The 14,224-nt window shown below is 41.0% G+C and overlaps 1 protein-coding gene across 6 annotated transcripts in view; it reads right to left on the minus strand.

Moving 5' to 3' along the window:
* LOC146679190 (serine/threonine-protein kinase BRSK2-like) overlaps positions 1 to 14,224 on the minus strand; it is a 149,388-nt gene that overhangs the window by 58,679 nt on the left and 76,485 nt on the right. For all 6 annotated transcript variants that reach the window (XM_085408800.1, XM_085408804.1, XM_085408797.1 and 3 more), the window contains exon 2: positions 13,677 to 13,771. In XM_085408800.1, coding sequence (XP_085264926.1) covers positions 13,677 to 13,771 — 95 coding nt within the window. The remainder of the gene's footprint in view (positions 1 to 13,676; positions 13,772 to 14,224) is intronic.

The raw sequence follows: 14,224 nt of genomic DNA on the forward strand, positions 1-14,224 counted from the left end.
TCCGCTCCATCGCTGCCGTGTCACTCGAGAGGTTCAGTCATTCTGAATGATGACAGGCTAAAGGTCGCGCAGGTACAAAAGCACCATCACAGTAAAAGAGCCTAATTTACCTAAGAATTAAGGGTGGGCGATATAAATGATATAAACAATATAAATTTGGCCAACGATAGAAATTTTGACTATATCGCTCTATCGCATGTTGATGATGTCATCAAGCTGCGCCTGTTTTGGTCGAAAGCACTGCAGCAGCTAAAAACATTATCATCTGCAAATTATGGCGGGCGACAGTCATAGCAAAGAGATGAAGCACTTTTGAAATATGGGGAAAGCCAAAAACTGCGCTTCCTCCACTTCTGTAACATTGATTCATTAATGTTGAATTCTCTCGCAGCTGCTCTATTCCCATGTTGTTGCAGTATATTAATAACTAACCTCGTATTGTGGATGAATGATCTCAGTTGTTCTCCTGACTGAAGTTTGGCCCGTGTATAGCATCCTGCTATGCGATTGCATTTGTCCCTGACCACCAGAATCCCTCACGTTAACTTTTATCGAGTGGAAAAAAAGTTGGCGTTCATCCTCCAGCTTCACTGTGCTAATGTTATGCTAACATAGCTGTGTCGCTAGCAATCACGTAGCACATCATTATATACCAGCTAGCCCAACTTCAGTAACCCTGCAAACGCCACTGCTGTTTAGTTTTCTGTCTTCATTTATGTTGGAAGTTGGAAGTGGTAGCAGAGCTGTACGTTTTAATTAGTTTCAAAAATCTCTCTGTCAGAACATGGTATGAAATGTTTAGGTGTAAACTAGCGAGCTAACTTCCTGTTAACTTCTAACTCCGTTAAATTGAATAAACTCTGTTTTCATGGATGTTAAACTTAATTGTTACACCTGGTAACGCAGCAACGCTGATGATTTAATTAAAGATGAAAGAATTTAGACCGTTTTTAACTCTTAGTGTTCGTTTGACTTTGGGACCTGAAGCGGACAGAGTTTTGGACCCAGATTACTCCGCAAAGCGCCTCACTACAGCAGCCGTAATGCTCTGATAATCCATCAAGCAGTGCGGCTTACTAAAGTTGTACTAAAACATTTTTTAACAGATTTCTGCACGCCCAAATCTGTTCGAGGTCAGTAAGCACAACCACAATTCATACATAAGGCACACTCTCGATTTTTGAGAAAATTAAAGGATTTTTAGTGTAGAAAATACGTTATACAGAAGAAAAGAATATATCGTGATATATATCGTTACCGTACATGCTTCAAATTATATTGCGATATGAATTTTAGGCCATATCGCCCAGCCCTACTAAGAATGTTTGGTCTTCACTTCTTAAAATGCAATTTTTGTTGTAATTCAAATCTCTAAAAATAGCTTTTCTTACTTACCGACATAAGACAGACGGGGGGAATCTGACATACACATAAATTGTTATATGAATTTACGAGCATTTCAATCAATATTACCTAAAGATGACTTTGTTTTGTACCACTTGCACTGGCCAGCACCATCTCCAGGTCAGACAAACTTAGTTTCCTTGTTTCTTAACAACTAATATATTCGTTTAGGCTTAATCCCTTTGGTGTGTTTCAGTTGTGCAGAAGGCATCCTTTGGCAGAGCTGCATGACGTGCTTCCAATTCATAATTTTTCAATGAAATAAATGTATTTCAAATAAAACCATGATATTTTCTATATATAAAGGTGCTATAAGTACTGTTTAATGCCCCACATCAACCAAGCAAAACCCAAAAGTTCAAGTGGGACACAAACCAGGGTCTCTTATCTGTTACACCTACTTATTCCACAGACACCACTCTAACCTTCATTCATGAACATTATGGGCTTATATCTTGACATCCACTGTTCGATATAACGTTATATATCAGATGACGATACGTCTATCGTTGCATTTTACGCTATCGTTTGTTTCGTGGTGTCGCAAAATAAACTGTTTACGGCAATATTTTTTCATGGTTTTGATGGTCACTGTAGTGGCTATATTAATTTATTAAAGTTCTCTCTTTCTCTTATATTTAATATAACCACACTACGGACGGACAAGCGCCTGTTTTTATGCGTTGTCGTTAGCAACAACGACGGTAACAGCATCGCGTGTCCGCTTGTTTATTTTCCACATAAACCTTTCACAATAAAGCTCAAGACGCCCAGCTGGAAACACTTCACGCAAGTCGAGCTGCCCGAGATTCACAGAATTTACAGAAAATGTTACATTTTTGTGATTTATATCGTTATCGGACGATAGATGTCTTAATATCGGGATATGAGATTTTGGTCATATCGCACAGCCCTATCCACCATCACTATCCCTAGTTCATCAAGGCAGTGACACAGAAAGACAAAAAGACACCTTGTGCATAATGGTGACATTCAGAAATGGCATAATATGTTGTCTATGAATGAGATTATTTTCATTATTTGGGAGAGAACCAGTGGTTAGAGCTACAACAGCCAAATCCAAGTTATAAAACTAATTACATGATTGATAAGGAGTTGTGAAAAGTGCATTAGTTTGGCCGGGATCATATCATCTGAAATGTCAGACACTTATTTTCAGCTGTGAAGTTTTCAGTTCCCTTTGGAAATGTTGGGTTGGGCTTGACATACGGGAAGAATAAGGTTCATGCCCTTACATAAAAAACAAACAAACAAACATTAAAACTGTTCAAGAAAGGCCCAGTTAGCCTACTCCCACACTGAAGAAATAATAGTGAATAAAGTAAGAATAATTACAATCATCTTCTTCATATAAAACATACCCCAACGCCCTCACACTTTCTTTTTCCCCTTTTTTGTTTTCCTTTTAATTTCGGGGGGAGGGGGGCATTTTGGTCCCAATGCAAAAGGTGAGCCACTGACTTTTCAGACCCCATAAGTATGGTAAAAATCAGCCTAACACACACACACACACATGCAACAGCGGCTGTGTGCAGCATAAACACACTTTAAGACAGTATTGGTAAATGGCCTGCATTTGTATAGCGCTTTTCTAGTCCATAGGACCCCAAAGCGCTTTACACTATATTCAGTCATTCACCCATTCACACACACATTCACACACTGGCGATAGCAAGCTACATTGTAGCCACAGCTGCCCTGGGGCGCACTGACAGAGGCGAGGCTGCCGGACACAGGCGCCACCGGGCCCTCTGACCACCACCAGTAGGCAAACATGGGGTTAGTATCTTGCCCAAGGATATTTGGCATGCAGCCAGGATGCAGCCTGGGATCGAACCACCGACCTTCTGATTAGTGGCTGACCTGCTCTGCCACCTGAGCTACAGCCACCCACGTATTGGCACCATTAACACAACCAACCACACGTTGAGAAGATGAAATGAGTCCGGTCAGGCATGAGGAGGCCCAATTCAACCTCTGAGGAGGTTAGCCAACGATCCACTGCACTTCAGTGGAAAAAGAGATTTAATCCACACACACACAATCACCCTTCCTGTCCACATGCTGTTTCTGTATTTTCACGCTTACAACACGAGTGCTCCCACAGGACAAGAGGCAGCGCATGAAGCAGAGACAGAAAAAGCACTTGGTAAAAATTTCTAAATTGTACGCTACCATTGTTGGATACCAGCTGGACCAGAGGATAGGCGATGGACTAAATGGATTAAACAGATTTAGCTGTAATGAACTGATTCAAATATCACCAAAACAACATAATTCTAAAGTGTCATTGCTACGTATTGTTGCAATGAATTGAACAAGACATTCATGAAAGTTGCATTTTCAGGTGGTTCGATTATGTTTTTCCCCCCAAACACAATCGTTTCAGTGTAGCAAATGCAATAGAGAAGTTGTTCAAAACAAATGAATCATATTTTATAAATTTGCAATGTCAATAAACTGTTTCTATTTCTAAAATCCTGGACCTTCACCCACTCTTCCCCATGCTCCCAGAGACAACAGCATAATCTCATGGACAAACATGACAGCAACATCATGTGACTGGTAAATATGCAAACAGGTGACAGTAATGTTAATGTGCCTTCAAACACCTCACCTTTACAACGTAGCAACATGTAATGACTATTTGTCTTCATTCATTCAATTTATATACACTGTTAAAAAATACAAGAAAAAAGTTTAATCAGCATCGAGTCAAATTAACTTCTGAGATATTGGTCAGTTAAGGGAGTTGTTGATCCATCTTAGCTGCTTTGGTGTTAATGAAGTTATTAACAGGTGCACTGGAGGACTCACAATGAGACAACTATCTTTCCCTGGTGCGCTGGTCTCCCATCATCTTTCCTGTTTTTTGAATGGTTTTGCGTTTGGCTAGGATCAGTGGTACCACTGCTAGCACGAGATCATACCTGGACCCTTCAGAGGTTGCACAGGTAGTTCAACGACTCCAAAATGCTGCAACATGCCAAAGCCAGAAGGTGTCCTGTTGCCTTCCAGCACAGTCTCAAGAGCATGGAGATTTCAGGAGACACGCAGTTACACTACAAGAGCTGGACCTATAACCCATCAGCATGATCAGTATCTGCTCCTTTGTAGAAGGAGGAACAGGATGAGTACTGCCAGAGCCCCACACCTCCAGCAGGCTACTGGTGTCAATGTCTTTGACCAAACAATCAGAAACAGACTTCCTGAAGGGTGGACTGAGAGCCCAACACTCTCTAGTGCAGTGTTTCCCAACCTTTTGGAGCCACGGCACATATTTCACATTACAAAAATCACACGACACCAAACAAAAATGTCCCGAAAAGCATATTGATCATTTTTCTCCACGCACCAGATATAGCAGAATTGGCTGGTTTCTTCTGACCACTACTCATGGTAGGGCCCTCATCTGGATCAGAGTTTTCTCCAGGACCAGGTCAGGCGGACTACTTCCTCTTTTCAAATATTTATCTATTGCTATTCATGCTGCATCATCTCACAGTATGACTATTATGTCATTTTCTTCGTCTTCTTCTGTTTTACTGGCATTTAGCAACCCATTGAATTAGAGCAGGTAGTTTTACTGCCCTCTAGTGGAAGACAATGTGATTGTTTTGCCTGTTACTCACGCTGGTCGCTTAGAGTACTAATCAGGTGGAACCAGATAATCTTCCACAGCACACCTGAACACTTCTCACGGCACAAGTATGTGCCACGGGTGGGTCCTGTGCTCACTGCCCAGCACTGTGGAGCCCGACTGACATTTTCCATAGAATACCAGAATTGGCAGGTACACCAGCGGCTCCCTGTGCTGTTCACAGATGAGAGCAAGTTCACCCTGAGCACATGTCACATGTGACAGGACGTTATGCTGCCTTCTCAGTATTACCAAGTTGATGGTGGGTCAGTGATAGTCTGGGGAGGCACACACAGACATCTCCGGGCCACAGAACCCTGAGTGCTGTTAGGTATCGAGATTACGTGGAATGTTCTTTTGGTTTTTAATCTTAAAGACTTGATTAGGTTTATGTCTCATCAGATTTTAATGTATAACTGATGATGTCAAAATTGAGTCTCCCAGTACCATTTAATACCAGCAATGAGGCAACAGTAAAGGTAGTAGACCACAGCACACAGCTATACTGTCAAAGTCTATGTGAGTGTGAGATTGGCATGCACTATTATTGCTTCAATTATCCTGTCCTGAGCAGTTTCTGTCCTCCATCTCTTAGTAACCTGTGCTTCCTGTACAACACGCTCCTTTAAAACCAGCGTGACGCCAGTGTAAAGCCAGGGCAGACATGTGGGTGCTAGGCGGGACGATGGTAAGTCTTGTGTAAGGTGTTGATCTCCGAAGCATTGCTATAAATGTCAGGCTGCTCATCCCACCAGAACCATGCATTGGTGGTAGATATACACACTATAGCATCTTTGCATGAAGTGCATGTTAGTTCACAACAAAGGCCACTAAGGACTATGAGGTAGATATGGGAAAAGGTTGAGGGTGAAAACACAGGTGAAAGGACTGAGTTACCAGTGATCAGCAGAATGAATGACAGAACAGATGATTCTGAAGGTTATGTTGATCAAGCACTAAATCCTGAAGTTGTCCTTTACATCTCAGTTATAATTCAACATTTTTTTGCAACCATGACCTCATCGGCTTAAATCACTTTTTGTTTTTAATGGTTTCAATTATTCCAACTTATTACAAATTAGAGCAGGGCGATATGGCCAAAAATATTTATCACGAAATATATATCTGAAAATTTGCGATAACGATATAACTGACGATATAATTGATGCGAGACAAAATACAACTCCACAACTTTACTAGCACAAAAAAAACACCATCCATTTATTTTCACTTAAACAAGAAGCTGGTTTTTATGTGCATTAAAGCTATATAAAAATTTAACAGTACAAATGTAAATTCCTTGCTGAAAGTTTAACCAAAAGGCATTTCCAGTAGAAATGGGCTGACATATCCTGAGCATAACCATGTATAATATCCACTGAAGTTAAAAAGAGGTGCTTTGCAACATTAAACTGCAGTGTGCCAAATAAAAAAGTCAAATACGTATTTTTCAGACCATAAGGTGCACGGGATTATAAGACACATTAAGCAAAACAAAGCAGTCAGATAAATAAAACTTTATTCAACTCATTCTTCTTGCTTCCTCCACTTCTGTACCATTGATTCATTAATGCTGTATTCTATCACAGCTGGTCTATTCCCATGTTGTTGAAGTATATTAATGACTAACCTCGTATTGTGGATGGATTATCTCAGTTGTTCTCCTGACTGAAGTTTGCTCCGTTTACAGCATCCTGCCATGCGATTGCATTTGTCTCTAACCATCAGGAATCTTCACGTTAACTTTTATCGAGTGGAAAAGTGTTAGCGTTCATCCTGCAGCTTCACTGTTTATGTTATGCTAACATAGCTGTGTCGCTAGCGATCACGTAGCACATCATTATATATCAACTAGCCCAACTTCAGTAACCTTACAAACGTCACTGCTGTTTAGTTTTCTGTCTTCATTTATGTTGGAAGTGATAGCAGAGCTGTACGTTTGAATTTTTTCAGAAATCTCTCAGTCAGGACATGCTATCCGGTCGTTCAGTCTGACGTCACTAGCCATGTCTGGGCCTAAACTCCGCTGCAGGTCCACATATCAAACGATCACTATGGCATTACTGAGAGTTGAAAAACTGTCTAAAGTCTTTCATCTTTAATAAAATGATCAGCGTTCTGCTCTACCAGGTGTCACAATTGAGTTTAACATCCATGAAAACAGAATTTATGACATTTAACGGAGTTAAAAGTTAGCAGGAAGTTAGCTCGCTAGCTTCTATCTAAATACAATATAGCATGTCCTGACTGAGGGGTTTTGGAAACAAAGTAAAACATACAGCTCTGTTATTCACTTCCAACATAAATGAAGACAGAAAACTAAACCGCAGTGACGTTTGTAGGGTTACTGAAGTTTGGCTAGCTGGTATATAATGATGTGCTACGTGACCACTAGCGACACAGCTATGTTAGCATAATATAAACAAGCTAACTTTTTTTCCATTCGATAAAAGTTAACGTGAGTGTTCTCGGTGGTCAGGAACAAATGTATTAAAGTGGATTAAAGGACGATGATTATTTGTAGCTATGCCCTACATCTCTAAATATGATAACGTGCATGCCTACAAATGTCACTGCTGTTTAGCATGGCAGGATGCTGTAAAAGGACCAAAACTTCAGCCAGGAGAACAACTGAGATAATCCATCCACAATACGAGGTTAGTCATTCATATACTGCTGCATGGGCTGGGCTGTAGTTACATCCTAAGGTTTTAAAAACTGAGCTTAAATAAATGATTAGTGGTAATAAAAGCCGAGGGAGGTCAACAGTGATCACTGACTGTTTTAGGAGCTTTTTGAGATTAAATATAAGAAAATACATAACACTAAACATGTTAACAACACAAAAGCCATATTAAACACAGACTACTTTAGGCCCAGAAGTAGGATTCGTCACGTCATCACTTAACGACCGGATATCATGCTAGCGAAACTAGCGAGCTAACTTCCGCTAGCTTCCTGCTAACTTCTAACTCTGTTAAATGTAATAAATTCTGTTTTCATGGATGCCTGGATGTTAAACTTCATAGTTACACCTGGTAAAGCAGCAACACTGATCATTTTATTAAAGATGAAAGAATTTAGACAGTTTTTAACTCTCAGTAATGCTGCAGTGTTCGTTTGACTTTGGGACCTGAAACGGAGGGAGTTTAGGACTCAGATAACTCCCAGATTTAATAATAATAATAATAATAATAATAATGGATTGGATTTATATAGCGCTTTTCAAGGCACCCAAAGCGCTTTACAATACCACTATTCATTCACTCTCACATTCACACACTGGTGGAGGCAAGCTACAGTTGTAGCCACAGCTGCCCTGGGGTAGACTGACAGAAGCGAGGCTGCCATATCGCGCCATCGGCCCCTCTGGCCAACACCAGTAGGCGGTAGGGTAAAGTGTCTTGCCCAGGGACACAACGACCAGGACAGAGAGCCCAGGGATCGAACCGTCGACCTTCCGGTTACAGATGCGATTCCCAACCCCCTGAGCCACGGTCGCCCACCTTAGAGCACCTTAGTCCAATAACGATGGCCTGCTTGCATGTTCTACAAAAAAATGTGCTTTGTCGTGTATCTGACGGACAAACACCAAACCAGTTCCACATAGGGTTGCCAACTCCCTGAAAAATAAATAAGGGACACCTCGTGGCCAGGGCCGGGCAACCCAGTTGTCTTCACCCTTCCCAGTGTGGTGAATTTTCTAGCTCTTTTTTTGTGTGTGAAATTTTTTTTTTTTTTTAACCATTTGACTTGAAGTTGATTTAAGTAGATGCATATTCTATTCTTTGTGATATGAACACATGTGAAACAAGTGATCATTTAGCCATTTATTTTTAGCTCAAAATGACAACATTAACACAAGAAAACAGGTCTCTTTCTTAAACAGAAGCCTGTCATGCTTAACTTTTGAGAATATAAGTAAATCTTTCTTTAAAAGAACTCTGTCCTGCTTAACTTAAAATAATAGAAAATAATAGAAAGAAAAACATTCTTGTAACAGTGCACATTTAGTGCATTTAGTACAATTGGCTTCAGTTGAGGTATTATTTCAGCTTTTCTAATGCTAATCGGCTGCTCATGTTTGTAAACCCGCTTGTTCCCATGATTACGCATCTTAACTCATCATCATTATTCATCTGTGTATTACTTTTATGTATTAGTCATCTATTTGTTGTAATCATCTATCCTGGCAGTTGTTTATTACACAAAATAAGTTATATTATCACACTTCTGGCCACATAGCGCTGATATTCACTGCACATGCCCATATTAACTTTTTCCAGCCAGGTGTTTTCCTTTTCCCATTCTTCCCTTTCTCTGAGGGGAACAAACATTGCTGCTCTAATGCTGGGCTTACACTGTGCGATTTTTGGCCCATTTTGAGACGATTTTTGAGTCGTGCGACCGTTTTGGTGATCGGACCGATTTTGGCCTTCATCGTGCGTCGTGTAGTATACGTGGGGTAACGAGAAGTGATTAACACCTCACGACCAGCTCCCGATCATCAATCGCTCGTGAGGGTCTCACCACAGGCGCTCACACTGCTCACGCGCAAACGTAAACGTTGGTGAAAAAGATGGAGCAGCACAGCTGTGCAGCGTGTGATCTGGACACAAGCGATGGAGGCACAACTTGTAGAACTTGTAGAACTCATCTGAGCCTTTTCGATGTGGCATCACAAAATGATCACGACCACAACAACCGTGAAAATAGTTGGATTTACATGCTGCTTAATCACAGCTGCCTGATCATGTTTTTCATTAGCAGTTTAGCAAAGTTGATGGTGGTGGTGTGTCTGTGTGAGTGAAAGACAGAGAGAGTGAGAGAGAGCGCGACAGATTCTCTGTTATAACCTTCATGTTATGGAGGCACAGTGTGAGCACTCAGGTCGCATCAGATCATCGGGTCGTATAGTGTGAGACCTGCATCGTGACCTACGAACTTCTAACCTCTGCGAGTCAATCGTGCAGTTTGAGCAGGAGCTGAATCGCGCTGTTAAGTCTAATTGTTGAATGTTGCCATTGTGTTTCTTAAATTTGTACAGTCTTAGTTTAAGCAGTAGGATCAAAGCCATTCCTTTGATTCTGACCACCTCTCCAGCCACTCTGTGCTGGGGGAGGTTTTATTGTAGATACATCCTATCTGAAAGATCTGTTTCTTTTGATGTAAGCTTCCTGGGTTTATGACCCTTTGGTCAGCAGGAGGTCACACACACACACACACACACACATTTACATACAGTGCCTTGTCTTTGTAACCAAAGGGGGGTTGCAAGGGGAGGTGCTTTGTAAACTATTGTTTGAAGTTTGTCAATAAAAGGCAGCGAGAGGAGGCCACCATTTTGGGGTTCTTTGTCGTGCTGGACACAGACGAGGCCTCCCTTGTGCAAGTAATGGATCGATCGACTGTCTTGTTTTCTTCATGATGAATAAGTCTCTAGAATTAGCGGGGTTTGTGGAAACACAGACCCAACACGCGCGACTGAAAAAAATCGCACAGTGTCTGCCCAGCTTTAGGTGTACTGTCGTCCGAGACTTGCACCGCAGTGTCGGCGTTTGTTTCCCTGTTGGCCATGCTTCTTGTTGTGGTCATCTGTTGTCTTCCGGTATTTTCTCCGCAAGCGACCTTTCCTCGACCAATGAGATGAGCGGTAATCTGAATTGTCATACTCGAATTGTCATAAGTGTGCTGTCAGCATGCGCGTTTTACCCATATTCTATCGTGATATTTCATTTTCTTATCGTTGCTTAACATTGTACCAGTATTACTGTGAACGGTATAATATGGCCCAGCCCTATTACAAATGTCTATTTAGTTTCTGTTTTTATTTAACTTATTTTCTTGCTTTTAAAACATAAAAATATTATTATATTTTCAATAATTAAATTTGCACAGTTTTCCTGAGAGAATGCAGGCTCTCATTCTAGATTACGTAGGGTGAAAAGTATGGACTCTCCACAGATTACCAGTCCAGCACCACAAAGACAGATGACCATGTCACATCTATGGTCAATTTATATAATCCAAACTTGTTGGGGTGCAGTAGGTACGGATATGGCAGCTAGTCAATAAGCCCATAATTACCAAATTACTAAACATGGAATAACTTTAATGTGTGATTTTAAAAGGTTTCTTAATCATGAACCCTGTCAGGATGATCTTTAAACTAACAAAAAGGGATTTTTTTTTTTTTGTTAATTAAATTGGCTTATATGTGACCTGTGTGACCCCAGCACAGTTTAACACTCCTGCATTTCACATGCACAGGATTATTCAGGATGAGCTCATTAGTTAGTGACTGACATGTCACTGGCCAATAAGCACGCAGTTTCACGGTCAGATCCAACATCCATATACAAAGATGACAGTGATGGAAGGGTTCATCTTCAAAATGATATTTCAGAAACCAGCAGCAACATCCATCTTATATACTGTGTATGGCACACACTTCAGGGGGATAACCGGTTTATTAAAAATGTGATTAACAGTTTGGCTGCTAAATTCTTATTTATTAGATAGTTTTGCTTCATTTTTAGCATTATTATGCTTATTGTAATCCTTTGATCATTTATTCATCCACTGCTTATCCAACTTCCCTGGACCCAATCCCAGCTGAGTGAGCAAACAAATTCCCATCCACATCCAAATCCGATTTACAATCACCAACCTAACCTAAGATCCAAGTCTTTGGACTTTGGGATGAAACCTTTGGAAGAACAGGAAGAGCATGAGCTCAAACAGAAAGGCCAGCCACAAAGTTTCAACTTGAAGCCATTTTTTTTTCTGGGAGGGGACAGTGCTAACTGTTGTACCACCACGCCATCACTTGATTGGCTAGTTAATTAGTCTCTGAAAGGTTGAAAGTGGAGCACCTGGAGGAGACCAGTGCAAGGAACTACAACAGGGACTACTCGGTCCCCGAGCTATTCAGCTGCTTATCAAACATTTTGTACTCACCAAGCATATAAAGTTAACTATTTGTCGGCCTCTGTAGTAGTATGGCACCATCACTGTCCTCTAGAGTCAGATGATTTTCACTAGTCCAGATGCTGACTAACAGACACCATCCCCGTGAGGGAAGCAGGTTGAGTCCTGTATAATTCACACAGCCTTAAAATACACCGCTATCTCTGTAGAACTACTGCTGCCAGTAACCTCGCCCTGTTCTCTCATATTGGTGTGTTTAGCAAAGCCAGTAGAAATTCTTTCAACTTTATCAGTCATGGATAAAAATCTGAGATGACAAAAAGAAAACAAAATGTATTTATATGGAAATGATTTGGGTGATCCGGCGTCTAACGACGAACAAGGGAAATGTAAATGGGTCTTGTGCGGTGAACAAAAGAGACGTTCGTGTGCAAAACCTCGACAGAATAAATCCAATGCTTCGCTAAGTTTGGAGCAAAGGAAAGGAGAGACACAAAAAAGGGAACCTGCAGCACATCTGAAAATGTCAAACAAAATGGGACGAGATGGGGTCTCTTCAAAATGCCAACGGAAGCAGGAGGAGCGGCGCCTCAGTGATGCTTTCAACATGCACCTCCTTCAAATCCCATCTGGGTTTGGTACTATATTTTTAGGTAGCTGGTTAAATTTCGTTGTGCGAGAACGCAACGGTTATAACTTGAGCCAATAGCTGCCTGTTGCCATGACAACAGGGCCTCGGCTTCTTCTGAAATAAAGCCGAGGCGCGAAAGATTAGAGAAAGCTACAGGGGCAACCCCCAGACAGACAGAGGAGGGAATGGCTGGCAGTGAACACAACCATGTCAGCATTAAAACATGTTAAAAACACAACAGCCTTAATAAACACAGAGTAGTTTGGACCTGGAAGCAGGGTTCATCACATCATCTCGGTATAAAGAATAATAATCATAAATATAGAAGAAATGTCAGCAGGAAAGAGATTGCTGAAAGTACCGAGAGGGACATGATGTGACAAACACAAAAAAAAAACAACAAGACTGACGAGGGAAAAAAAGGCCCAACGCTTTTTTTTCCTCCTATCGGCTGGGACTGCAAATAAAACTCCACGACATGACCGCACAGTTTTTAATATGTGACCACACACAAGCATAAATGTGGGCAACGACGTCTGACAGTCACATAGGTGCAAAATCTCCCCACAGAAGTAAAGTAGTAAATTCGCCTTCATTGTACAGAGAGGCGACGGAGAAAGTACATGAGAAACTGAGGTTTTTATATTTGAAATGTAGAGAGAAATGCACTGTACCTGCATCATGTTCTGGTCTATTTCCTGCTCCTGTTGGTGTCTAAAGTGAATATTTGCCAATAGCAGCTTTGCAAAAAAGTAGTTATAGAAATCTAAGGACCTGAACATTTTCTACTATGTTGTAAGAATTACCACAAAGAATCTGGAAAACATGCAATGCTAAATATTATTCACATAGAAAAAAAGAACAGTGCATCAAACTCCTAACTCCTGTACATGGGACAATGCACTCATGACAGACAAGACACGGCCAGTGATTTTGCTTTTCTCTCCAAATCCCACTGACATGACCGGGAACCAGGTGATGAACTAGAACCCCAACTAAACCACATGAGCCGGGGATGACTGCATACGCAGAGAGTAAAATTGGTCTTACCTTCATAAGAACTGACTCACTGAGCTTTTCTCTGTTGACAATCTTTATGGCAACTTTCTGGTTTGTGACACAGTGGACACCCAGCTTCACCAGACCTGAAACACAAAAACGTAAATAAATTTCACATCAGTCGTCATTTCTTCATATTCTGAGTCACACTCGGAATATGCAAACTCATAACAAAAACATTTGAACAGAGGTTTTCATGGCAGGACAAAGTCTAACCATAGCTGACCATCATAGAAAGAAAACCCCGAACAATGAAGACGATGTGAGCAAGCACTTGATGGCAGTAAGATGGAAGAACTCCCTTTGAAGCAGGAACAGACCTGCATCAGGAAGGGGTTTCTATGAGCCGCTGTGGGTGGGGATAAGGTTGGGGTTGTTGTGTCACACAAGTCCTACATAAAGTTTTGTTAGACAATGTAGTCCGTAACTTTCTGAAGCAGATGTACTCGAGGTGCCCTTTCCTAAGTTTAGTTCTCAAAGTCTTACCTTATTTTATCTGTTTTTGAAGAAACGAGTCACAAAGAATATAAAACAAATAA

Source organism: Rhamphochromis longiceps, linkage group LG1 (assembly GCF_057381845.1).
Source record: "Rhamphochromis longiceps isolate RC_006_pf linkage group LG1, R_longiceps_female_GT1.1, whole genome shotgun sequence".
Classification (NCBI taxonomy): Eukaryota; Metazoa; Chordata; class Actinopteri; order Cichliformes; family Cichlidae; genus Rhamphochromis; species Rhamphochromis longiceps.